At 35.1% G+C, this 24,275-nt stretch overlaps 3 protein-coding genes and 1 long non-coding RNA gene across 24 annotated transcripts; 3 read left to right on the top strand and 1 right to left on the bottom strand.

Moving 5' to 3' along the window:
• Window positions 1-1,894: 1,894 nt before the first annotated feature.
• LOC107925384 (YDG domain-containing protein At5g47160) lies at window positions 1,895-3,708 on the top strand. The gene is made up of 2 exons (XM_016856045.2): window positions 1,895-2,106; window positions 2,462-3,708. Exon 2 carries the CDS (start codon window positions 2,471-2,473, stop codon window positions 3,344-3,346), a length of 876 nt encoding a protein of 291 aa, XP_016711534.1. The 5' UTR covers window positions 1,895-2,106; window positions 2,462-2,470; the 3' UTR covers window positions 3,347-3,708.
• Window positions 3,709-6,186: 2,478 nt separating this feature from the next.
• LOC107925488 (uncharacterized) lies at window positions 6,187-10,186 on the bottom strand. 21 transcript variants are annotated; one of them, XR_005926981.1, is made up of 6 exons: window positions 9,371-10,127; window positions 9,080-9,277; window positions 8,518-8,559; window positions 8,209-8,360; window positions 7,276-7,504; window positions 6,187-7,190 (listed from the first exon to the last, which is right to left on the bottom strand). XR_005926981.1 is itself a non-coding variant. In XM_016856205.2 (4 exons), the coding sequence occupies exons 2-4, from the start codon at window positions 7,633-7,635 to the stop codon at window positions 7,080-7,082; spliced, it is 396 nt and encodes a 131-aa protein (XP_016711694.1). In that variant the 5' UTR covers window positions 7,636-8,559; window positions 9,752-10,006; the 3' UTR covers window positions 6,187-7,079. The 21 variants fall into 21 exon arrangements, 2 of the variants coding, with proteins under 2 accessions (XP_016711694.1, XP_016711695.1); XR_005926962.1 differs by having other exon boundaries at window positions 7,276-8,360; window positions 9,371-9,633; window positions 9,752-10,027; XR_005926975.1 differs by lacking the exon at window positions 9,080-9,277 and having other exon boundaries at window positions 6,187-6,796; window positions 7,003-7,190; window positions 7,276-7,629; window positions 9,752-10,012.
• Window positions 10,187-14,568: 4,382 nt separating this feature from the next.
• On the top strand, window positions 14,569-16,304 carry LOC121229258 (uncharacterized). The gene is made up of 2 exons (XR_005926957.1): window positions 14,569-14,852; window positions 15,302-16,304. It is a non-coding gene; the product is annotated as an uncharacterized lncRNA (long non-coding RNA).
• A 1,016-nt stretch (window positions 16,305-17,320) lies between these two features.
• On the top strand, window positions 17,321-18,733 carry LOC107925392 (RHOMBOID-like protein 10, chloroplastic). Its single transcript, XM_041093642.1, has 7 exons — window positions 17,321-17,370; window positions 17,485-17,542; window positions 17,628-17,724; window positions 17,811-17,878; window positions 18,032-18,130; window positions 18,315-18,356; window positions 18,458-18,733. Exons 1-7 carry the CDS (start codon window positions 17,321-17,323, stop codon window positions 18,509-18,511), a joined length of 468 nt encoding a protein of 155 aa, XP_040949576.1. The 3' UTR covers window positions 18,512-18,733.
• The last annotated feature ends 5,542 nt before the right edge of the window (window positions 18,734-24,275 follow it).

Here is a 24,275-nt window from a genome sequence, read left to right as displayed (position 1 = left end):
TATTTGACTTGTGTGTTGATATTTTGGTATGTGCATAATTTGCCTTATAATGTTGATGCGTGGAATGATTTGTGGTTGAATGATGAAAGGTAAAATAGTAGTTGAATATGCATATGTTTTATAACTTGGTGTGATTTGATACTATGCTATAGTAAGTGTATATGTATTTGATGCTATTGAATAAGTGATACAATTGGTACCAAATATTAAGTTTTGGTAAATGACTTACATGTTGTGTGTTAATGCAATTATACATAAAAGTTGCTTGATTTCTTGGTTACATGGATTACATGATTAAACATGTTTATAATTGTCATTTGAGGTGCCTAAGGGCATATTGGTTGTATGTGAATATACTATATGTTTAAGACTTGATTCTGTTTATTTTGGTTTCCATAATATGACTTGTTTATATGCATAATGTTGATTGTAGGTTGACACCAAATTGGGTGAGAAATATGGCTTGTAAAATGGCCTATTTTCGTCTACACAGGCAGAGACACGAGCGTGTGTCTCAATCGTGTGTGACACACAGCCAGGTGACACGGCCATGTGTCTCCTGTATCCTTTAAGAATGCAAGTCAGCATGCTCACACGGCCTAGTACACAGGCATGTGACTTGACACTGTAACCAAGTCAGAGAGTTACACGAGTACGGATAGAGGCTGGGACACGACCATGTGTCCCTAATTCGAATATCCACATGGCCTGAGACACGAGCGTGTCTATTGGTCGTGTGACCCCTGCAGCTTTGAAAATTTTTAATGTGTTTCGAAAAATTTCTTGAGTTTCCGAATTAGTCACGACTTGTTTCTAACGTGTATTTTGGGTCTCGAGGGCTCAAATAAGGGACAGTATGTATGAGTTTGATTGGTTTCTGTTATGTTATATGAAATGTTGAAATTTCTGTCTGTTTGATCTATAAACTCCGGCAATGCTCCGTAATTCTGTTCCGGCGAGAGATACTGGTTGGAGGTGTTATAGTATCTTTATTTTTATTTTGTTTTGAAAAAAAAAATATATGATTTCAAATTTATGTGCTTTAACATGAAATCAGTTATATTGTAACAATTTTAATTTGATATGTTTAATTTTTTAATTTAATTCGAACAATTTAACTCAATTCAACTCGACTTGAATTTCATTTCACTCACTCCATTCGAAAAAAATTCAAATCGAGTTAGTATGATAAAATAAGATTTGTCAACTTGAATTTATTTTATTTGACTCGACTTGATTTGATCGAACGCTCACCCCTAGTGACACACAACCAGGTGACTCAATGTTGTTTGAACCAAATCAGACTAATTAGATTTGTTGGATTGGAAACCGGTCAAGGTATCGGTCTAGAGAAAGACTTTGAATCAGTTGACTTTGGAATTGATATGGACCGATTAAATTGGTTGGACTATTATTTTAATCTTATTGGTTGGACTATTAAACCGATAGTTTGATCGATTCAATCACCAGTTTAGTGTAAAAAGTATTGGTGTGACATTATCTAATTTAGTTTGTTTGTTTAGAATTTTAAAATAATAGTATAAACTCAATTTTTTTTGATATCTTCTATATTCATTTTACGATTTATATTTGATGTTGGTAAATACTCTTCCGATGAGATTTGAACATATATTCATAATATTCATTGCCAATGCACTTAAATCAACATATTAAACGACATTTAAGTCATTTTTATATTAAATAAAATATAATTTTACTTAGAAAACAATTAATAATTAAAAATCGAAGCAAATAAAAGCAGTAAAAAGCATTCCACTCTGACCCTATCCGTCCTTTCCCCTCTCTGAAATAAACTTAACTTCATTTGGTCTTATCTTTAAAATTGATAGCGGATGCTGTAAGAAACATCAGACAAATTTTTACTGCCGTAAAACTGTAGACATGGCAGCCTGACCCCGTCTTTTCAACTGCACCCCTCTCTGTAAAAGAGAAAACCCACCACATTCAACAGCTTCTCCATCCCATTTCAAAAATTTCATCGCTTCTCATTCTTTTTACTCTAAAAGGTTTCGCTTCTATTATTTCTTTGTTAAGAGTGAAGATTTCAAAGTTTTCAACTCTAGTCTTTGCAAATAACTTTTCCAGGTATATATATTTCTTTTTAATCTTGTTTTCTTCTGCTCCTTTTTATTGCATCCTGCCATTGGAGCTTCTGTTTTTAGCCTGGAGTTTTTCGACTTGTTTTTTGGTTTTAATTGTGCAGGGTGTCACATTCACTTCCTATGTGTTTATTTTTGTCTTACAGTCTTCTTTTATCTTCTCTTTCACTATTTTTAAGATTTGCTTGCTTTTTTTGAACTATTCCCTTGTTTTCCATGTTTATTTTTGTGGGTTTTGCCTTGTTTTTCTATTCACTTCTTCTTTAGCGTTGCAATGGATTTTTTTAATGTGTTTTGCCTGGATTTTTAACGTTCATTTGGGTGGCTATTGGTGTAAGCAGGGTTTAATCATGGTGTCATCGCTTCCAAAACCAGTGAAAGAGGGACCTTTATCTAAGTCTAAGCAGGCAAGACATGTTGTTGGCAAAGTTTTGCGGCATGTTAAGGTTTATCCCCGAGGAATTTGTTCTAACCAACAGTCTGCTTTTACTCCAGAATGGTATGAATGTCGTAGTGCTATCAAGGAAGCTCTGAGATGTTACAGACGGTTACTTTCAGACAAGGATTACCGTGAGGGTATTTCAAAGGATCATGGGATGGGCTTGGAACGAGGGAAACCTTCCGGCATAGGGCAACATATGAGACTAGCGAAGCTGGTTAGGTGTTTGGGAAAATGGGTCAACACAGCCAAGAAAATAGGATGCGTTGCAGGGATTGAAGTTGGTGATGGTTTCCATTGGAGGGGTGAGTTGTGCATTGTCGGACTTCACAGTGAATTTCAAAAAGGGATAGATTGTATCACTTCTCTCAATGGTAGCAAAATTTGGGCTACGAGCATTGTCGATTCCGGTCGATACGATAGTTCTACAAGAAAGGTTTCGTCCGATGAGTTTACTTACTGCGGGGAAGGTGAAAATCCTAGCTTTTGTGGGTTTAAGAAACTTAAAGATCAAAAGCTTGTTGGTGGGAACCGTGCATTGATGAACAATATGATTGACAGGAAGCCAGTCAGGGTGATACGTAGGTTCGACAACATCGGCAACACAAACGAGAGCGGCTACAAGTTTGTTTACGAAGGCTTGTACCAAGTGAACCATTGTTGGAAAGAAATTAGAATGGACTCTGGTAAATATGTTTACAAGTTCAACCTGGTGAAATTGGAGGATCATCTACAATATGAGCCACAATGGAAAGTGAACAACGTTCGTACTCGGAGGTATCATTGACAATGAACTTGCATCATAAAATCGCCTTCTTTATGTTATAGACTGTTTTGGTCTATAAATGGTAGTATAAACATGAAAGTAATTGCAGTATGCATTGACAATGCTTACTCATATGCTCTACCATAGGTGAAATTTGCACTCGTAGAATGCTAGTTGCTTTCATGTTTTTTGAACTGTTTTGATCTGTAAATAAATTTTAGCTTAAGCTAGGAAGTTTGTAGGGTCTAGCAGTGAAGCATTTACTCAAGTGCTTATGGAGGTGAATTTTGTGGTTATACCTATGCTAGTTGCCCTTTTTTTACCATCTCTCAACTTTGGAAAATCTCTAGAAATGAAAAATTTAAACAGATTTGTTTGTGAAATTCAAGAGTAATGTTTGTATCTAATTTTAATAACTAAAATATGATTTATATATTAAAATAAAATATCATTTACTTTCAAATAAATTAAATCTCATTTTAATTTTATGTTATATATGACCATAATATTAATAATTTGACTATTAACGTAATATCAATAACTTGAGTATTATTTTTAATTTATTTTTCAACTTTTGTGCTTATTTAAAATAATTATTTTTACATTCATAATATTCGAAAATATTGAACCATTAAAATATAGATTTTGACCGGCTAAAGATTTGGTTTCATCCTAAGGAAAAAATATGATAATAGAAAAGAAGTTACAAATATTCCCAAATTAAACTTTGGTTTTCATGTGATTCCCCAAGATAATCACAAACTACTAAATTTATAGCCATCACACGATGTCCTTGCAACCGTCACTATTGTTGTCGCCCATCGCTTGTGCAAGCTTGTTGACGATCCCATCACTTCACACTTCTTGCTTACATGAAGGCATTGGCGTTTGATGCCCACTCAATCGGGCTATGTTGTTGTGTAGTCTTCTGCCTTAAGGCGCTTGGCTTGGGGCGTAATGCCCTTGGCCACCTCGGTTGTGGGTTCCATTGGGGTTGTGATGGCCTCGGCTTCAGTTCCCTTTTGCGCACTTGTCCAACAACTAGGATTGCAACGACCTTATTTACAGGGGCGAAACCAGAAAAGTTTTTTAGGGGGGGCCGGATGAAATTTTAATTTTTTATAGTTTATATTTTTATAATTTGTAAAGGATTAAATTAAATTTTTATAATTTTATGGGGGGCCTAAGTGCAATTTTATCTTTACTAATTTAAAATTTTTAAAAAATTTTAAGGGCCTAAAATGAAATTTCCCATTTTAAGGGGGGCCGGGGCCCATGCCAGCCCCCCTGCCTACGCCCCTGCTTAGTTACCCTACATGTTGATGCTGCGATAGCCTCAGCTTATGCGGTTGGTGCACATCATGCTTGGGTGCAACGCCCCGATGCTCCTACGTGCTGGGCTTCGCACTTTGATGTTGTCGTGTGTTTGGTCGGGGAACGATGCCTCGTCCTCCCACTCGGTTGTGTTTGTTTTCTTTGTTTATAGATTTACGTGTCCACCATGCTTTTCCAAGTTTCATCGAAAGTCGTCCAATTACAAAGAACATAATCCATTTTTGGCTCACATTCTTCAATCTTTGTTGTGTTGGGCGAAATCAATGGAAACCTCCATTTTCGGCTCACATCCCTCCGTTGATAATTTCACGAGACTAAGACATTGTCGTCAATGGAAACCTCCATTGTTGGGCTACATTAAGTTAAACACGGATGGGGCGATATCCCCGAGTTTGGGGTTTGCTTTGGCTGTAGTGGTGACTAGAGATGATGTGGGTAGATGGCTTGGAGCATGGTGAGGAACATTTGAAGGTGTAGTGTCGAGCATGCAGAATTTTGGGCAAATTATTATGCTCTTATGTTGGCTTAGAATGCGAAATGGGATAATATTATTGTTAAAACGGATTGTGCTCAAGCTTTTATGACAATTTAATATAAGTCTCGTGGTCAATTGAATAGAGACTTTGTTCTAAAAATACAAGAATTTTGTAGAAGAGAGTGGCAGGTGATCATACAAAAGGTTTTAACAGAAGCCAATGCTACAACTTATACTTGGCTGATGAAATGCAAAAATTCCTGTATGGCTCTAAAAGGTTCAAGGAGATCCCGATAGAAATCATTGAGCAATTTTGGATTGATTGACAGATTGTTTGTAGTGTAACTGATTTATCGACAACTTGTTTGTAGTGTAATTGATTTATTGATAACTTGTTTGTAGTGTAACTGATTTATCGACAGCTTGTTTGTAGTGTAACTGATTTGTCGATAATTTGTTTGTAGTCTAATTAATTTATCGACAGCTTGTTTGTAGTGTAACTGATTTGTTTTTGTGAGTGATTTTTATATTTTCTTACCAAAAAATAAAATAAAATAAAACCTATGGGATAATGATAATCTACATTACAAACTTGAAAAATAACTCAAGTACAATCGATCTAAATGTAGGAATCAAAATTTTTGACAAAATTACTTTATATTAATATAAAATAATTACACTTACCGAAACATTCATACATATAATACATGAAATGTATGTATGCAAAAATATCACATCTTATCAAAATTTAATCAAAGAAAAGAGTTTCAGGGAATTCGATTATTTGATTTACACCATAAACATTGTACAATTTGACTTTGATACAAATTTTTTTCTGAATTGTTTTTATGTTATGTAGGAAGTAGATTAAATCATTCTTGGCTTTCGATCACCTTATTTTCTGTTATTATTGATCTCAATTTGCAAGAGTGGACACTTCCACAAATCGATGAAAATGTAAAATTTTGGGCTAAAAACGGAAAGAAGAAATCTTGTCAGAAAGAGAAAATAATCTTTCTATATTTTGACTTAGCCCTCAATATCATACTCATAGAAAAAATAAGATGAGTCTCAATAGAAAAGGAAGTAATAAAATAATAATATTTTAAAAAGAAAAATACAACTCCCATAATGAGTGCACTATAGGGGGTCGCAACAAGCCCTCTCTAGGATTAGAAAATGCCAACTACTCTCTGTCAAACCGGGCTTAATTGGGCTTCAAGTTAATTATGTCTGTAATTCAATTATTAAATAAATTACTTTTTCAATTGAATAAGGGTATACTACAAGCAGACGTGTAATAGTTAAAACTTATGTGTCCCCTATTATCAATGCCTCTAGACATTAGCCCAATAACCTGCATGATCAACATTCATTACCACTAACCTCTGAAATGCAGGTGCAAAAGCATTTGATGCGTTAAGAAAAGTCCGCTTGAGGACGGTAGAGACTACACCTTTTTTCCGGGTACTCATTGTATCACACCAGTAACATAAGAGAAACTTGAATATATCAGACTTACTAAGGCATCAAATCTAGGGACTGCATTTGGCATATATGAGATGGGTTTATTGACATGTCTTTATATGGTTCCTCCGAATCTCAAACATTGAATTGCGAAAGCTTTGAATCATAAAGTGTTTGGGATCTCTGATCTACCTCTGTCTCAAGACAAACACAGCAACAAAACAAACTTAAAACAGCCAAGAGATTGTCAAATGAGAAAAAGACCAGCGATAAAAGCAAACAATCAATTTCCCAAGCAAAAAAGAAAGAAAACCTAGATTTAAAAAGCGGCCAATCATTAGTTGGAACAGGTTCTTATCAACATTAATCTTATTTTGCGAATAAGTTCAAGATGACTTACTTATCCAAAGATTGCACCTAATGCACCAACAGCAGGTGCTTTGCACAACCGGCAATTTATAAGGTACTGTAATGAGTTTAAGAGTTGTTACTTGAAAGAGCAGAGGTGAAGTAAACTACAAGGAATCTCCTTGGACCGCTTAAATTCTCCATCGTAGGTCCATCAGAATTCAAAGAATAACAATTGACCTGAAAATAAAAAATTCTATTAAATCAAATATAGAAATAAACTTCCTAGTTGAGTAATTTGAAACCATCTAATTCGAAGCCATACCATACGGCGTCCAATATTAGCATGCAAAAGAGAAGATGTGGCCAACCTCCAAATCTCTCTTTTGGTCAATGAGGATTGAACCCCTAACAACGTAAGGCATTCTTCCAGTGGCAGAGTTTTATCCTTCTGAATTTGCTGAGAGCCCGACTGCTTTAAGAGGCCTGCCGTAGGCGTGGGTTCGTAGAGTCGAGAGCACCTCAGTTGACGGAGATATGACCTGCAAAACTCACTGGAGAGGTGCCAGTATAGTGTCTAACATTAATTATGGAAATCATTTATGTGTGAGGAGGCTTGAAGCACCAACCTAAGACATATAGGCAATCTACTTTCAAGTATGATACCACTTGAGCCTCCCTGCATGCAGTTCAAGTTGTATTTTCTAAAAAATCTAATATAATTCCATAGTTTTATTGTGTACGATTAACTCATGCACCAAACGCGGTTATATTTTTTTTGTATTAGTATAGATAAACAGCAACTTATATTTCACTAACACTAAATGATAATCTAAAGTGGTAGGTGGTGGATATGCATAATCCCATATAAGGAATTTTTATAAATATTAGCATTAATTAAGTTTCCCATTTTTTAACGGATATGATTAAGTGTAATAATAATAAATCAATGGTCAAGATTCAACGAGCTTCAATATAAAAAAAGGCCATCGTCACTTCAAACTTCACCACACTACAGATATCAGAAAACAGATTGTTTGGCTAAAATGCAATACAGAAATGGTGGTGAACTCTGAACGGTCAGTGATGTATCAGAAAATAGCTAGGGAAATCACCATCATCCCTTCGATTATTTTCTGGTAAATCATTGATTCGATTAGAATTCACTTCTACCTTGCAAACCCCTTACTATACTTTGCATATAGTATAGCTACAACCAATTTAAATCAGAGCCTGTGTCACAATTGTCAATACTTACAGTTGTTCATTGAAGTTTCAGCTTTCTGTCAGTAAGGTAAAAAATGGTTTTCAGTCTGAGAATATTCTATGGCCATTGCTGGCCATAGATTCATACTTCCAAGCAGGTCCTACAGACCAGTAAACTGCGGCTCCTCAAATCAAGCCTCCTATCTGAAATTGTAAGTTAAGATATGAAACAATCTTGGAAGTAAAACTGTAAATGTCTGTATTAATGAAGTATAAGGAGATTTTTATGATAGAAAACCGTTACTTTAAATACGGGTATACTATAAGTAACGTACAAGAAGGCATGGTAGTTAAGACTTACATAACCACATTTATTGGTGCCAATTGACATTAGCCTAATAACCTGCATGATCAACATTCATTACCTCTGAGCTCGGAAATTTAAGAGCAAAAGCATTTGATGCACTATGAAAGTAGGCTGGAGGATTACTAGATACTACGATTTTCTTCAAGGAAATCATTGTATCAAGCAGTAACATAGCAGAAACTAACTCTAGGGACTGCATTTGGTATGCATGAGACGGGTTTTTTGATAGGTAATTATATGGTTTTAGGTTCTCAAACATAAGAGTAGCGAAAACTTAGAATCATACTGGGTTTGTGGAAATAACTTGTGCTGTGTTGCAGATCTTCTTTGGCATCTCTGATCATACCTATATATCTAGCTACAAACACAGCAACAGAACCAACCTAGACTACCAAGAGAATGTCAAATGAGACAAAGACAGGCAATAAAAGCAAAAAATCTATTTCAAAAGAAAATGAAAAAGAAAACCTAAATTTTCAAGGCAGAGATTTCATTAGTTGGAAGAGGTTCTTATGATCATTAATCTTATTTTGCGAATAAGTTTGAGGCGACTTACTAATCTAAATATTGTGCCTGATGTACCAACTGCAGGTGCTTGGAAGAACCAGTAACTGGCAGCGGCAACTAGTTTTCTTTGACAGAGTCAAAATAGAATATGCATAACCAGTAATCAAATATCAACCCACAGTTTCTAAAACTACAATGAAACCAACGCAAGAGCTTCCCTTGTGTTGCCAATTGTGCAACATAAATTCTGCAAATCATATAATTTACTTTTCGTTTTTATACAGACAATTCAATCTTTTGTTGAATGAACATGTAGTAGTTTTCACAAGCGAAAACTTACAACACATTAACATCTTTAAGGGTGTTGGGCAATTTCCTTGTGTTAAATGAATTTCTCCTGTAAGTATATATCTTGGATGAGCCACTATTACCGGCAATTCCAAACTCTTTTCTTTGTTCTTCCCCATTGAAGAATAAGTAAGATGAACACGAATGACAGACAGAATCAATTGCAAATCGAAAATTGCCAGTTCTCATGGGTTTGGAAGTTGTTTCAGACCATACACACTTCAATCTAGACACATTACATAGATGGCAGAGTTTCTGAATGACATAAGAATCAAAGAATCAATCTTTTTATTCTCTCTTTTTTTTTTTTTCCTTAAAGATAAATTTGATGGGGTTTCTCAGCTGGGAAATGGAAAGTAATAGATGGGGGTACCTTGAAGGCAGAGGTGGAACCCTAGGCGGAGCTGGTGACGGGGAGAAACAGCTGTGGTAATGAGGCACGGCTGAACCCATCAACCCAACAACACCAACACCAGAGAAGAACAGTGTCTTGGCGAAACCAAATTGTCCTTTGAGTAATCGAAAAACCTTGGTAGAAAGCAATATTTTTGCTGTACCTTTTTGAATTTTCGTATTTATTTTTAAACTCTAAATTCAAACTAAATCTTTATTTACATAAATTAAACTATTATCACTACACTACTAATATAAAAAATAAATTGTTTTGGTAAAATACAATACAAAAATGGTGATGAACTCTGAATAATCAGCGATGTATCAGAAAAAAAGTAGGAAAATCATCACCGGTAAATCACTGGTTCAATTAGAATTCATTTCTACCTTGTAATCCTTCTTATTAGACTTGCAAGTTTCAGCATATATTCCCACATTTTCTTGTTTTAAATAATTTCCTCTTGATAGAAATTTTTAATGAATTTTAGAATTTGAGTATTGCTTTTGTTTTATTTTAAGATACAAAGAATGAAAGGCATGGATACTTCAATTCAAAAACATTGCATAAATGTGTGTGTGGGTGTGTGTGTGTGTTTTTTTTTGACTTGTTTTTCAATTACCAGATAAATAGAATATGCATAAAAGAACTCATAACCATCAACCAAAAGGCTTGTGAGAAACATGCAAATTAGAGGAAGAGATTCTACAGATAATTCAAAAGAAGAGGTAAGTTGGATGTTTATTTGAAAAGTGCTTGAAGCTATGGAACTCAATGAATTATAGGCTCATTTGGTAATGTCAGTAAATTATCATGTATCGATTAATAGAGATCAATCATCTATGGTGCTACCAAAGAGAAGGTTTCAATAGGGGGATTCATTATCCTCGTATACATTCGTCCTCGTATACATTCGTCCTCTATCTTAATATTTTATTTTTGGCGTTACTCAAATGAGGAGGATGACATTTTTTATGGGGTAAAAATTACAAAAAATTGTCTACCAAATTCCATCTTTTTTTTTTTGCAAAAGATAGTTATATCTTGTTTAGAACAAACTTAGAAGAATACTGCAATGTGAAAACAAATAATAGGGGAGTAATGCGAATATGTAGACAAAAGTTGAATGTAGATAAATCAAAACTAATGGTGAGTGGTAATTGTGATCTGAAATTTAAAAATATGTTTAAAAAGATGTTTTAGTAGTTACTAATATGGAAGAGAGATTGCAAACTTAGAAGACTAAGCTCTTATCAACAGGGGATGACAAACATTGATAAAGTTCACGTTGACGAGCATCTCTGTTAGAATTATGTGACCCAAATTCTAAGAGATTGCTTGCAAGTCAAGTTAAACAAAAATATATTTTCTTTCTAGAAGATTTAGTATTTATTAGTATAATATATTTAGCATTTATTAGTATAGTTTATTTGACTTACTAATTTAGCCTATAAATAGGCTCCTTTACAATCTTAGAATTAAGAGACACCCATTAGATTAGAACTCATAACACATTCAGAGAATTTTGTGTTTACGTTTGAGGGTTCTTTGTTTTTCGGGTTTTCGGGGTTTAGTTTTTATCTCCATCTTTTGTACTCTTCATTCTTTTGCCATTATAGTAAATTTATCTTTGCCCGTGGTTTTTTATCCTCTTTTGAGGGGTTTTTCCACGTTAAATTTGTGTGTTCATCTTCTCAATTTCTTCTACTATTTTTACTTGTTCGTTGCTTATTCGGGACGATCCTATCAAGTGGTATCAGAGCTAGTTTAACTTTCATAGATCAGCCCGGTCAGAGATGGCAGCAACAAGGTTTGAAATTGAGAAGTTCGATGGTGAGACAAATTTCAATTTGTGGCAAGTTCGGATGATGGCAATTCTAGTTCAAAATGGCTTGAAAAGGTTGTTACAGGGAAAAAGCCTGAGAATCTAAATCAAACAGAATGGGAAGAGCTTGATGAAAAGGCCTTGTCTGCAATCCAGTTGTGCCTCGCGAATACAGTATTGCAGGAGGTATTGATGGAGAAGACCTCATTCGCCTTGTGGAAAAGGTTAGAAACTCTTTATGCGACTAAGTCTCTGGCTAACCGTTTAGTGTTGAAACAACGTCTATTTACGTTTCGCATGAACGAAGGTGAGCTTCTTAAAGATCACATCAGTCAATTCATTACTCTTTTAAATGATTTAAAGAACGTTGAGGTTCATATTGACGATGAAGATCAAGCTATGCTATTATTGTGCTCTTTACCCTCTTCATACAAGTCTTTCAGGGAGACCCTGATTTATGGCAGAGACAAACTCTCGTTCGAAGATGTGAAGGGTCATTTGTTGAGTAGAGACAAACTCGACAATGAGTTTGATTTGAATAGCAAAGCAGATAGACAAGCTTTCGTTTTGGTAGCATCAAAGAAACGAGACAAAAGGTGTCGCTATTGCAAAAAGTTAGGTCACGTCAAAGCAGATTGTTATAAACTGCGAAATAAAAGAGCTGCTGAGAGTAACGAGGAAGATGTAGCTGGTGCTAATTTGGTCGATGAAGGCGGTGATGATTTCTTGTTAGTGTCAACGAGCGATAACTCAAGCTTACGTCTGAGTGGATCCTAGATTCAGGATGTTCTTTCCACATGTGTCCCAATAGAGAATGGTTCTCCACATACAGTTCAGTTGAAGGTGGAGTTCTGCAAATGGGAAACGATTCATCTAGTAAAATAGTCAGTATTGGTACTGTTAAAATTAGGATACACGATGGGACGATTAGGACACTCTCAGATGTCAGGTATGTACCTGATTTACGAAAGAATCTCATCTCCTTGAGTATTTTAGACTTGAAAGGATGCAGAATCAACATCGAGTCGAGCGACATTAAAGTATCTCGTGGAGCTCTCATTTTGTTAAAAGGTAAAAGAACCGGCAGTCTTTATATTCTGGAAGGTTCTACAGTGACCGGTGAAATCGGACGTCCCTCGTCCGTTACGGAGTCAAAGTCAACTCATTTGAAGCGGAGGCAACTTGGTCATAGGAGGGAAAAAGGTATGACTGTTTCGTTGAAGAGAGGTTCTCTTTTGGATGCAGGTTTTGAAAAGTTAGGGCACTGTATTCGTGAAAATCAGACCCGGGTTAGTTTTGATTTGGCAGTGCACAAGTCGAAGGCTAGAAGTCTTCCAGCTTCTAAGCATAGATTCGACTCAGTTAATTCCCTGCATAGTTCAAGATAGGCCCGTGGCGGGTTTTGGCAAAGATGGCATTGAAAGAATTCGTGTCAAGGTGGAGATTGTTAGAATTATGTGACCCAAATTCTAAGAGATTGCTTGCAAGTCAAGTTAAACAAAAATATATTTTCTTTCTAGAAGATTTAGTATTTATTAGTATAATATATTTAGCATTTATTAGTATAGTTTATTTGACTTACTAATTTGTTGGAGAATAAAACGTGAGAAAGATAGAATAATATGTAGGAAAGTTGCTCTCTTATTAATGAATTCTGAATGAGTAAAAAACAAAGAATAAATGCCTATATTTATAGGCTTACATGAAAACTAACTTAAGATAAAAATAGCTAACAAATTATTTAGTCAAACTAGAAAATCTGAAACTACCAAGATACTACCAAGATTTTCTAAACATCCCACCAATATTATTTGAATTATTCTCAACATAATTTAGCCTATAAATAGGCTCCTTTACAATCTTAGAATTAAGAGACACCCATTAGATTAGAACTCATAACACATTCAGAGAATTTTGTGTTTACGTTTGAGGGTTCTTTGTTTTTCGGGTTTTCGGGGTTTAGTTTTTATCTCCATCTTTTGTACTCTTCATTCTTTTGCCATTATAGTAAATTTATCTTTGCCCGTGGTTTTTTATCCTCTTTTGAGGGGTTTTTCCACGTTAAATTTGTGTGTTCATCTTCTCAATTTCTTCTACTATTTTTACTTGTTCGTTGCTTATTCGGGACGATCCTAACAATCTCTATTTAACAAAAGTCGTGTTTTAAAGTTCATTTTTAATATGTAATCAAATGGATAAAACCGTACTCAACTTTTGATGAGACCACAAAATAGTAAGAGAAAGATTTACTTTAGAAACTGGGATTACTTGTACAAGCCAAAAAGGAAATGTTGAGGTACAAAAGTGTAAGAGAATGGCCCTGAAAGACAAATATAGAAAGGAGAGAACATGTTTATTGAAAGAAGTCGGCTATATGATTCAGAGCAAAAGATTGTAAGCAGGCCACAAAACAGGGTTAGTATCCATGATACAAGGAGTGGAGAACACTAGCGATCAATCAAACAACACTACAACAATAGTGCAACACCATAGAGAAGGAAGGGATTTTGGTATGTTTTAGTATTTTAGTTTATTTGTTTTGCAGTGTTAAATAGAGGTGTTAATGGGTTGAATCGGGTTTGAGTTAAGTCTAAACATGATAGTAACATATTTTATGCTTGTTTAAGCCTCGCTCTACCTTATATAAAAGTATAAAATATTGTTTAAGTCCACCGATATTTGCAAAAGACTAATCCAAGCTTATTTTGAGCGTGCTCATATTAAATTTTTTATTTTAAAAAAAAATTATATGATTTTGATTTAATATTTAATAATTTAATAATTTTTTTATTAATTGATATTTTTATATAGTCATCTTAATATTATTTTAAATTATAGCAGTATTATGTATTTAGTATCGATTTATTTTTTGTATTATAAATTACATAATGTATACAAATAACATAATATAAAGTGTTATAAACCTAAAATCGAATTGGGTCGGACTCAAACTTTTAATGTTCAAACCTGAATCAGATCTATATTTCAAACAAATCTAAATTTGTTCTCAAATTCATTTTTCGGGACTAATATTTATTCAACCTCTTTCAAAATTTTTATAAAATAAACAATAAAATAGAAATAGATCCTTTTTCCTATTCTTTTAACGATTATTTTTGTTCTGGCCTTTTGCTCGGTAGTTTATGCACCAAGAAACAGTACCACTCCATATTGAACTGTTCCGCTTCCATTAATTCTTGCTTAAGAGTGAAATTTGAAGTTCACTTCATTTCTCCATTCTTGCAAAAGCTTGTTCAGGTAATATTTCTTTTTCTCTTTTATTTTACTGCATTTTGCCATTGAAGCTTTCTTTGAAAACCTTGAACTTTTACTTGTTTCTGGTTTTTATTGTGTTGGGTTTCACTTCTTGCATGTTCAACACTCTTCATTTTTCATCTCCTTTTAACATTGTTTTAGATTTTCTTGCTTTCTTTTTTCAACTTATTCCCTTGCTTTCTATGTTTCTTTTTATGGGCTTTGCCTCGTTTTTACTTCTTTAGTGTTGCAATGCCATTCTTGCTTTCTTTTTTTCAACTTATTCCCTTGCTTCCAATGTTTGTTTTTATGGACTTTGTCTTGTTTTTACTTCTTTAGTGTTGCAATGGCATTCTTGCTCTTTTTTCTTTTTTGTGTGTGTGTGTTAGGTCTCACAAGTTTCTTTTATGGGGTTTGCCTTGCTTTTTAACGTTCTTTTGGGGTGTAACCAGGCTTAAACATGGTGCCATCGCATCGAAAACCAGTAAAAGAGAGGGCATTATCTAAGTCCAACCAAGCAAGACCTGTTGGCAAAAAAAAGCGACATGTTAAGGCTTCTTATGCTAGCGAAGACGAAGACACTACTTTTACTCCAGAATGGATGAGCCCTAGATGTCTGGCTTAGCGCTTGATAGCAGAGTAGGCAACATTCTTAAGGTATCAGGTAATTGGGTTAACACAATCAAGCAAATAGGATATCTTTCAGGGGTTAAAATCGGTGATGAATTCCATTGGAGGGGTTAGTTGTGTGCCGTTGGCTTCACTATAAATTTTGGAGACGAATAGATTATATTTCATTAGTTGAAGGCGAAACCTTGGCGACTAGTATTGTCGACTCCTGCCGGCATGACAAGGGTATAATAAGTAGAGTTCCTTGTCCTAAATTGACATACATGGGAGAATGTAAAAAAAGAGATCAAGTGCTTGAAGGCGGAAACCTTGCATTAAAAAATAATATACGTTACAAAAAACCTGTGAGGGTGATACATAAGTACAACAGTGATAATAATGCAAATGCTTATGGATACATGTTTGTGTACGAAGGGTTGTACCGAGTGACCAGATTTGACAAAGAAATTGAGTCTGGTTTTTCTGTGTACAAGTTCCATCTTGATATGTTGGAGGATCATCAACAATATGAATCCGGAGGCATTAGTTTTGATGAAGCTGGCATTTGACAGTCGACAATTGAACAACGAGCAGGCATAATCATCACCAAATTTGCCTTCTTTTCTTTGACTGATTTGGTCTATAAATAGTAGTATAAAGTAATTGCAGCTTTGGCATTGAAAATGGTTACTCCTATGCTACTAATTGCTTTCTTGTTTTGATCTGTAAATAGTACTTGAACGAGGGAAGGACATGATTGATTTCACCAAATGCCTTCATATATACTGTAGTTTAGATTTTATAGCATTTTGAAGTTGGAAAATCAATATGCAATTAAGTTGTTTAGTAGTAGTGCACTAATATTGTCTTCAATACCGTAACTTAGCATGTAGTTTCCAGGAAATTCTATTTGTTAAAATACTTGGTGGGTTTATTATAAGAAATTAATTAGTTTATAAAAATGAATTGAAAAAAAAACAAACATTTAAATTTATTGATTTATTTTATTTTAAAGTAATACTTAAAACAATTTAAGTATTTAAATTTATTGTCACATCTGCTCACTCGGTACAATCCTTCATACATAAATTTGTACCCAAAAGCATTCGCATTATTATCGCTGTCATACTTACATATTACCCTTGTAGGTCTTTTGTAACGTAAATTATTTTTCAACGCAAGATTTCTACCTTCAAGTCTCTGATCTCTATTTTCACCTTCTCCCATGTATGTCAAATTAGGACAAGGAACTCTACTTATTATACCCTTGTCATATCGGCTGGAGTCGACAATGCTAGTCGCCAAGGTTTCGCCTTTAACTGATGAAATGTAATCTATTCCTCTCTGATAGTTATAGTGAAGCCCAACGACACACAACTCACCCCTCCAATAGTATTCATCACCGATTTTAATCCCCGGAAGACATCCTATTTGCTTGATTGTGTTAACCTATTTACCTAATACCTTAAGAATGTTGGCTACTCTGCCATCAAGCGCCAAACCACGACATCTACCTTGTTCTGGGCTCATCTTATGTTAACCTGATCACTTTGTCCCCAAGCCCCTTGTTCTTCAGCAACTCTTTATATCATCTACAGAAACTCTGTCATCTATGTAATGTGCCTAGATTGAATCATGTATGGTCTGAAACAATTTCCAACTTCATAGGGACCGGCAATTTTCGATTTGCAAATGATGTTGTCTATTCCTCGTGTTCATCTTACTTATGTTTCTTCAAATTCAAGAAGGATACTTCCAGGAGAAATTCATTCAACACAAGGAAATGGACCAACATCCTTTTAGCTTATGTTTCCATGATGAAAAAAGAAAATGAAAACTAGATTATACCATTTGCAGAATTTATGTTGTACAACTGGCAACACAAGGGAAGCTTTTGCTTTGGGGAGCTAAGGTGAGATTCGGATCGATTCGTGAAGTAAATTTCGGAGTCGTATCTGCTTTGGTTTCATTGTAGTTTTGGAAAATGTGGGTTGATCTTTGATTACTGGTAATGCATATTGCATAGTCCTATTGAGAAAGGACAGACTTGGAGGCTGGCCACATATTCTCTTTTGCATGCAAATGTAAGGCACCTTATGGTTTGGTTTAGGATTTCTCAACCAGGAAGTTTATTTCTCGATATGATTGATTAGAATTTGTTGTTTTCAGGTCAATTGTTATTCTTTGAATTCTGTTGGACCTACTGTGGAGAATTTAAGTGGTTCAAGGAGATTTCTTGCAGTTTACTTGGCATCTGCTATTTCAAGTAACAACTCGTAAACTCATTACAGTAGATTATACATTGCTTGCCTGCTAGTACAATTTTGACTCAATCAGTTGAAAGAAATCTAGGTGCCGCTACAAGTTACTGGTTCTGCAAAGCACCCGCAGTTGGTGCATCAGGCGCAATCTTTGGATTGGTAAGTCCTCGCAAACTTATTCACAGAATAAGATAAATGTTCATATGAAGCTGTTCCGTCTAATATTTGTCTGCCTTGAAATACTTGGCTTTTATTTATTTATTTATTCCAGAACCTCAATTTTCTCATTTTGTAAATCTTTTGGTTGTCTAGGTTGGTTCTGTTGCTGTGTTTGTCATGAGACATAGAGGTATGATCAGAGATGCCAAAGAAGATCTGCAACACATAGCACAAGTTATTTTCCTAAACATGGTATGATTCAAAGCTTTTGCTATTCAATGTATGAGAACCCCAAACAGCCTATCAAATGCTTTAAAAAAGAGAGTTTCTGCTATGTTACTGCTTGATACAATGATTTCCTTTAAGGAATTGTAGCATCAAATGCTTTTGCTCTTATTTTTTCCGAGCTCAGTGGTAATGAATGCGGATCATGCAGGTTATTGGACTAATGTCAAGAGGCATTGATAATTGGGATCATGTAAGTCTTAACTACCGTCCTCCTTACACGTGTACTTGTAGTATACCTGTATTTAAAGTTTTACTTTTGAGATTGCTTAAAATCTTAACTTGCAATTTCAGCTAGGAGGCTCGCTTGGAGGAGCAGCAGTGTCTTGGCTTGTAGGACCTGCATGAAAGTACGAATCTATGGCCAGTGATGGCCCAAAAATATTCTCAGACCGACCACCACTTTTTTTACCTTACTGACAGAAAACGGAAACCTCGATGAACCAGTGTAAGTATTGAAAATTGTGACACAAGCTCTGATTTAAATTGATTCTAGACATACTATACTATATGCAAAGTATAGTAGGGGGCTTTACAAGGTAGAAGTGAATTCTAATCGAATCAATGATTTACCAGAAAATAATCGAAGGGGAAATGGTGATTTCCCTACCTATTTTCTGATAAATCACTGACCGTTCAGAGTTCACCACCATTTTTGTATTGCATTTTACTAAAACAATCTATTTTCTGATATATGTAGTGTAGTGATGTTTGGAGTGAAGACGGCCCTTTATAAAATATCCTTATATGGCAGTATGCATATCCACCATCCATAATTAACCTTGGATTATCCTTTAGTGTTGGTAAACCAGAAGTTGCTGTCACCTCTACTAATACAAAAGGATTAACCGAGTATGAATTAATTGAGAGTTTGAAGAAAAAAATAGAATTCAGTTTACATATACTTTTAAATCATTTGCCAATGAGGCATTGGTTCTTTGGTTTAATGGCAAGGAAGAGAATTCGAAATTCGAAATTTTAAGATTTCAAGGTCAATTTTTTCCGGAAGAGAGTTCGAGAATTTTTAAGGTTTTGTGGGTCAAATGTATTTTGATGAGTTATTTTTTGGTTTGTGACTTGGAACAGTGAACAACTTGAGATAAGCATAAGCAATTCTAAGCTGTCACGATGCCAACCTATAGAATTTCAGTTAAGCTGTGTTGGATGAGACTAGTCCTTATAAAAATAGACAATAAATAGACAATTTAAATAGAAATTAAAGGTCTGTTTGTTTACTAATAAAAAGTTTTACGAAAAACATTTTCATTGCTTTTCAATGTTTGGTGAAAAATGAATTCATACTGTAAATCATTCTCAAAAACACGGGAAAATTAATTCCATAATTAAACATTGAAATTGAGTTGTCAATGTAGATTTTAATTATGAACTCTTACTGTTGACCGGTTCTATTGTATTTATCAGAGCAAGCTATTCCTCACCAAAGTCCTAAATTTTCTAGGCAGAGAATCATTAGTTGGAACAGGTTCTTATGAACATTAATCTTATTTTGCGAATAAGTTTGAGATGACTTACTCATCCAATTATTGCGCCTGATGTACCAACTGCGGGTGCTTTGAAGAACCAGTAACTTGTAGCGGCACCTAGTTTTCTTTGGCTGAGTCAAAATCGTACTTCCATGTAGGTCCTATAAGCCAGGACACTGGTGCTCCTCCAAGACGCCACATAGCTGAAATTGTAAGTTTAGATTTTGAACAATTTCGGAAGTAAAACTCTAACTGTCAGTATTAACGAAGAAGTATGGTGATTCTTATGATACGTAACCGTTACTTTAAATAGCGGTATACTACAAGCACATGTGTAATAGTTAAAACTTACGTGTCCCCAATTATCAATGCCTATTGACATAAGCCCAATAGCATGCATCATCAACATTCATTACTAACATCCGAAATGCAGGCGCAAAAGCATTTGATGCGTTAAGAAAAGTCCGCTTGAGGACGGTAGAGACTACACATTTTTTCAGAGTAGTCATTGTATCACACCAGTAACATAACAGAAACTTGAATAAATCTAGACTTACTAAGGCAACAACTCTAGGGACTGCATTCGGTATATATGAGACGGGTTTATTGGCATGGCTTCATACGGTTCCTCCAAATCTCAAATATTGAATTGCAAAAGCTTTGAATCATACCGTGTTTGGGAAAATAACTTGTGCCATGTGCTGCAGATCTTCTTGGTTATCTCTGATCATACCTCTGTCTTAAGACAAACACCGCAACAAAACCAACTTAGACAGCCAAGAGATTGTCAAATGAGACAAATTCGAGCGATAAAAGCAAACAATTGATTTCCCAAGCAAAAAAAACGAAAAGAAAGAAAACCTAGATTTTAAAAGCGGACAATCATTAGTTGGAAAAGGTTCTTAAGAACATTAATCTTATTTTGCGAATATGTTCGAGATGACTTACTAATCCAAAGATTGCACCTAATGCACCAACAGCAGGTGCTTTGCAGAACAAGCAATTTATAAGGTATTGTAACGAGTTTAAGAGTTGTTACTTGAAAGAGCAGAGGTGAAGAAAACTACAAGGAATCTCCTTGGACCGCTTAAATTCTCCATCGTAGGTCCATCAGAATTCAAAGAATAACAACTGACCTGAAAATAAAAAATTCTATTAAACCAAATATATAAATAAACTTCCTAGTTGAGTAATTTGAAACCATCTAATTTGAAGCCATAACATAAAGCGTCCAATATTAGCATGCAAAAGAGAAGATGTGGCCAATCTCCAAATCTCTCTTTTGTCAATGAGGCAGTTGAACCCCTAACAATGTAAGGTACTCTTCCCATGGCGGAGTTTTATCCTTCTGAATTTGCTGAGAGCCCAACTGCTTTAAGAGGCCTGCCGTAGGCATGGGTTCACAGAGAGGACAGCACCTCGGTTGACAGAGATATGACCTGCAAAACTCACTGGAGAGGTGTCAATATATAGTGTAACATTAATTATGGAAATCATTTACGTGTGAGGAGGCTTGAAGCACCAACCTAAGGCATATAGGCAACCTACCTGCAAGTATGATACCACATGAGCCTCCCTGAATGTAGCTCAAGTGGTATTTTCTCAAAAATCTAATATAATTCCACAATTTTATTGTGTATGATTAACTCATGCACCAAACGCGGTTATATTTTTTTGTAATAGTAAAGATAACAGCATCTTCTATTTCACTAACTCTAAATGATAATCTAAAGGGGCAGGTGGTGGATACGCATATTGCGATATAAGGAATTTTTATAAATGTTAGCATTAATTAAGTTTCCCTTTCTTTTAACGGATATAATTAAGTGTAATATTCATAAATGAACGGTCAAGATTCAATGAGCTTCAATATAAGAAAAGGGCTATCTTCACTTCAAACTCCACTACACTACAGATATCAGAACACAGATTGTTTTGCAAAAATGCAACACAGAAATGGTGGTGAACTCTGAACGGTCAGTGATTTATCAGAAAATAGCTGGGGAAATCACTATCATCCCTTCTATTGTTTCGTGTAAATCACTGATTCGGTTAGAATTAACTTCTACCTTGCAAACCCCTTGTAATACTTTGCATAAAGTATATCTACAACCAATTTAAATTAGAGCCGGTGTCACAGTTGTCAATACTTAAGGCCAGTTTAGTATTGCTTCTAAGAAGCACTTTTGGGACAAAAAACACTTTTGAGATAAAAGCATTGCTAAAAAAGATGCTTTTTGAGAGAAAAAGTACTTTTCAAAACCCAAAAATTGGCCCAAAACTGGTTTTGACAGAAGCAGAAAATCTTAGCTTTTTGCCCAAAAGTGCTTCGTAGAAGCAATGCTAAAAACTGGCCGTTAGACTGATTCATCATGGTTTCAGCTTTCTGTCAGTAAGGTAAAAACTGGTTTTCAGTCTGAGAATATTCTTTGGCCATTTCTGGCCATAGATTCATACTTCCATGCAGGTCCTACAGACCAGTAACTACTGCTCCTCAAATCAAGCCTCCTATTTGAAATTGTAAATTAAGATGTTAAACAATTTCAGAATAAAACTGTAAATGTCTGTATTAATGAAGAATATGGAGATTCTTACAATACATAATCGTTACTTTAAATACGGGTATACTACAAGTACACGTACAAGAAGGCATTGTAGTTGAGACTTACATAACCACAGTTATCGACGCCTCTTGACATAAGCCTAATAACCTGCATGATCAACATTCATTACCACTGAGCTTGGAAAAATAAGAGCAAAAGAACTTGATGCACTAAGAAAGTAGGCTGGAGGATTACTAGATACTACAATTTTCTTCAAGGAAATCATCGTATCAAGCAGTAACATGACAGAAACTTGAATAAATCTAGACTTACGAAGGCATCTAACTCTAGGGACTGCATTTGGTATGTATGAGACTGGTTTTTTGATAAGATATTATATGGTTTTAAGCTCTCAAACATAGAGTAGCGAAAGCTTAGAATCATACCATATTTGGGGAAAAAACTTTTGCTATGTGTTGCATATCTTCTTTGGCATCTCTGATCATACCTCTATGTCTCAATACAAACACAGCAACAGAAACAACCTATACAACCAAGAGAATGTCAAATGAAACAAAGACTGGCAATAGAAGCAAACAATTGATTTCACAAGCACAAAAAAAGAAGAAGAAGAAAGAAAACCTAGATTTTCAAGGCAGACAATCATTAGTTGTAACAGGTTCTTATGAACATTAATCTTATTTTGCGAATAAGTTCGAGATGACTTAATCAACCAATTATTACGCCTGATGTATCGACTGCGGGTGCTTTGAAGAACCAGTTATTTGTAGCGGCACCTAGTTTTCTTTGGCTGAGTCAAAATCGTACTTCCATGCAGGTCCTATAAGCCAGGACACTGCTGCTTCTCCAAGAAGCCACATAGCTGAAATTGTAAGTTTAGATTCTGAACAATTTCAGAAGTAAAACTGTAGCTGTCTGTATTAACGAAGAAGTATGGTGATTCTTCAGAAGTAAATATTTGAATCATACCGTGTTTGGGAAAATAACTTGTGCCATGTGCTGCAGATCTTCTTGGGCATCTCTGATCATACCTCTGACAATCATTGGTAAGTCATCTCATTTTACAAAACCAACTTAGACAGCCAAGAGATTGTAAAATGAGACAAATACCGGCGATAAAAGCAAACAATTGATTTCCCAAGCAGAAAAAAATAAAGAAAACCTAGATATTAAAAGAGGACAATCATTATATGGAACAGGTTCTTATGAACATTAGTCTTATTTTGCGAATATATTCGAGATGACTTACCAATCCAAAGATTGCACCTAATGCACCAACAGCAGGTGCTTTGCACAACAAGCTATTTATAAGGTACTGTAATGAGTTTAAGAGTTGTTACTTGAAAGAGCAGAGGTGAAGTAAACTGCAAGGGATCTCCTTGGACCGCTTAAATTCTCCATAGTAGGTCCATCAGAATTCAAAGAATAACAATTGACCTGAAAACAACAAAGTCTATTAAATCAAATATAGAAATAAACTTCCTGGTTGAGAAATTTGAAACCATCTAATTCGAAACCATACCATAAGGCTTCCAATATTAGCATGCAAAAGAGAAGACGTGGCCAACTTCCAAATCTCTCTTTTGTCAATAAGACAATTGAACCCCTAACAATGTAATGTATTCTTCCAGTGGCGTAGTTTTATCCTTCTGAATTTGCTGAGAGCCCAACTGCTTTAAGAGGCCTGCCGTAGGCGTGGGTTAGTAGAGTCAAGAGCACCTCGGTTGACGGAGATATGACCTGCAAAACTCACTGGAGAGGTGTCAATATATAGTGTAACATTAACTATGGAAATCATTTATGTGTGAGGAGGCTTGAAGCATCAACCTAAGGCATATAGGCAATCTACTTGCAAGTATGATACCACTTGACCCTCCCTGCATGTAGTTCAAGTTGTATTTTCTAAAAAATCTAATATAATTCCATAATTTTATTGTCTACGATTAGCTCATGCACAGAAAGCGGTTATATTTTTTTGTATTAGTAAAGATAAACAGCAACTTCTATTTCACTAACACTAAATGATAATCTAAAGTGGTAGCTGCTGGTCTGGTGGATATGCAT

Source organism: Gossypium hirsutum, chromosome A01, assembly GCF_007990345.1.
Source record: "Gossypium hirsutum isolate 1008001.06 chromosome A01, Gossypium_hirsutum_v2.1, whole genome shotgun sequence".
NCBI classification, from domain to species: Eukaryota; Viridiplantae; Streptophyta; class Magnoliopsida; order Malvales; family Malvaceae; genus Gossypium; species Gossypium hirsutum.
The sequence above is the reverse complement of the archived record's forward strand: the minus strand, read 5'-3'. Positions and strand labels throughout refer to the sequence as shown.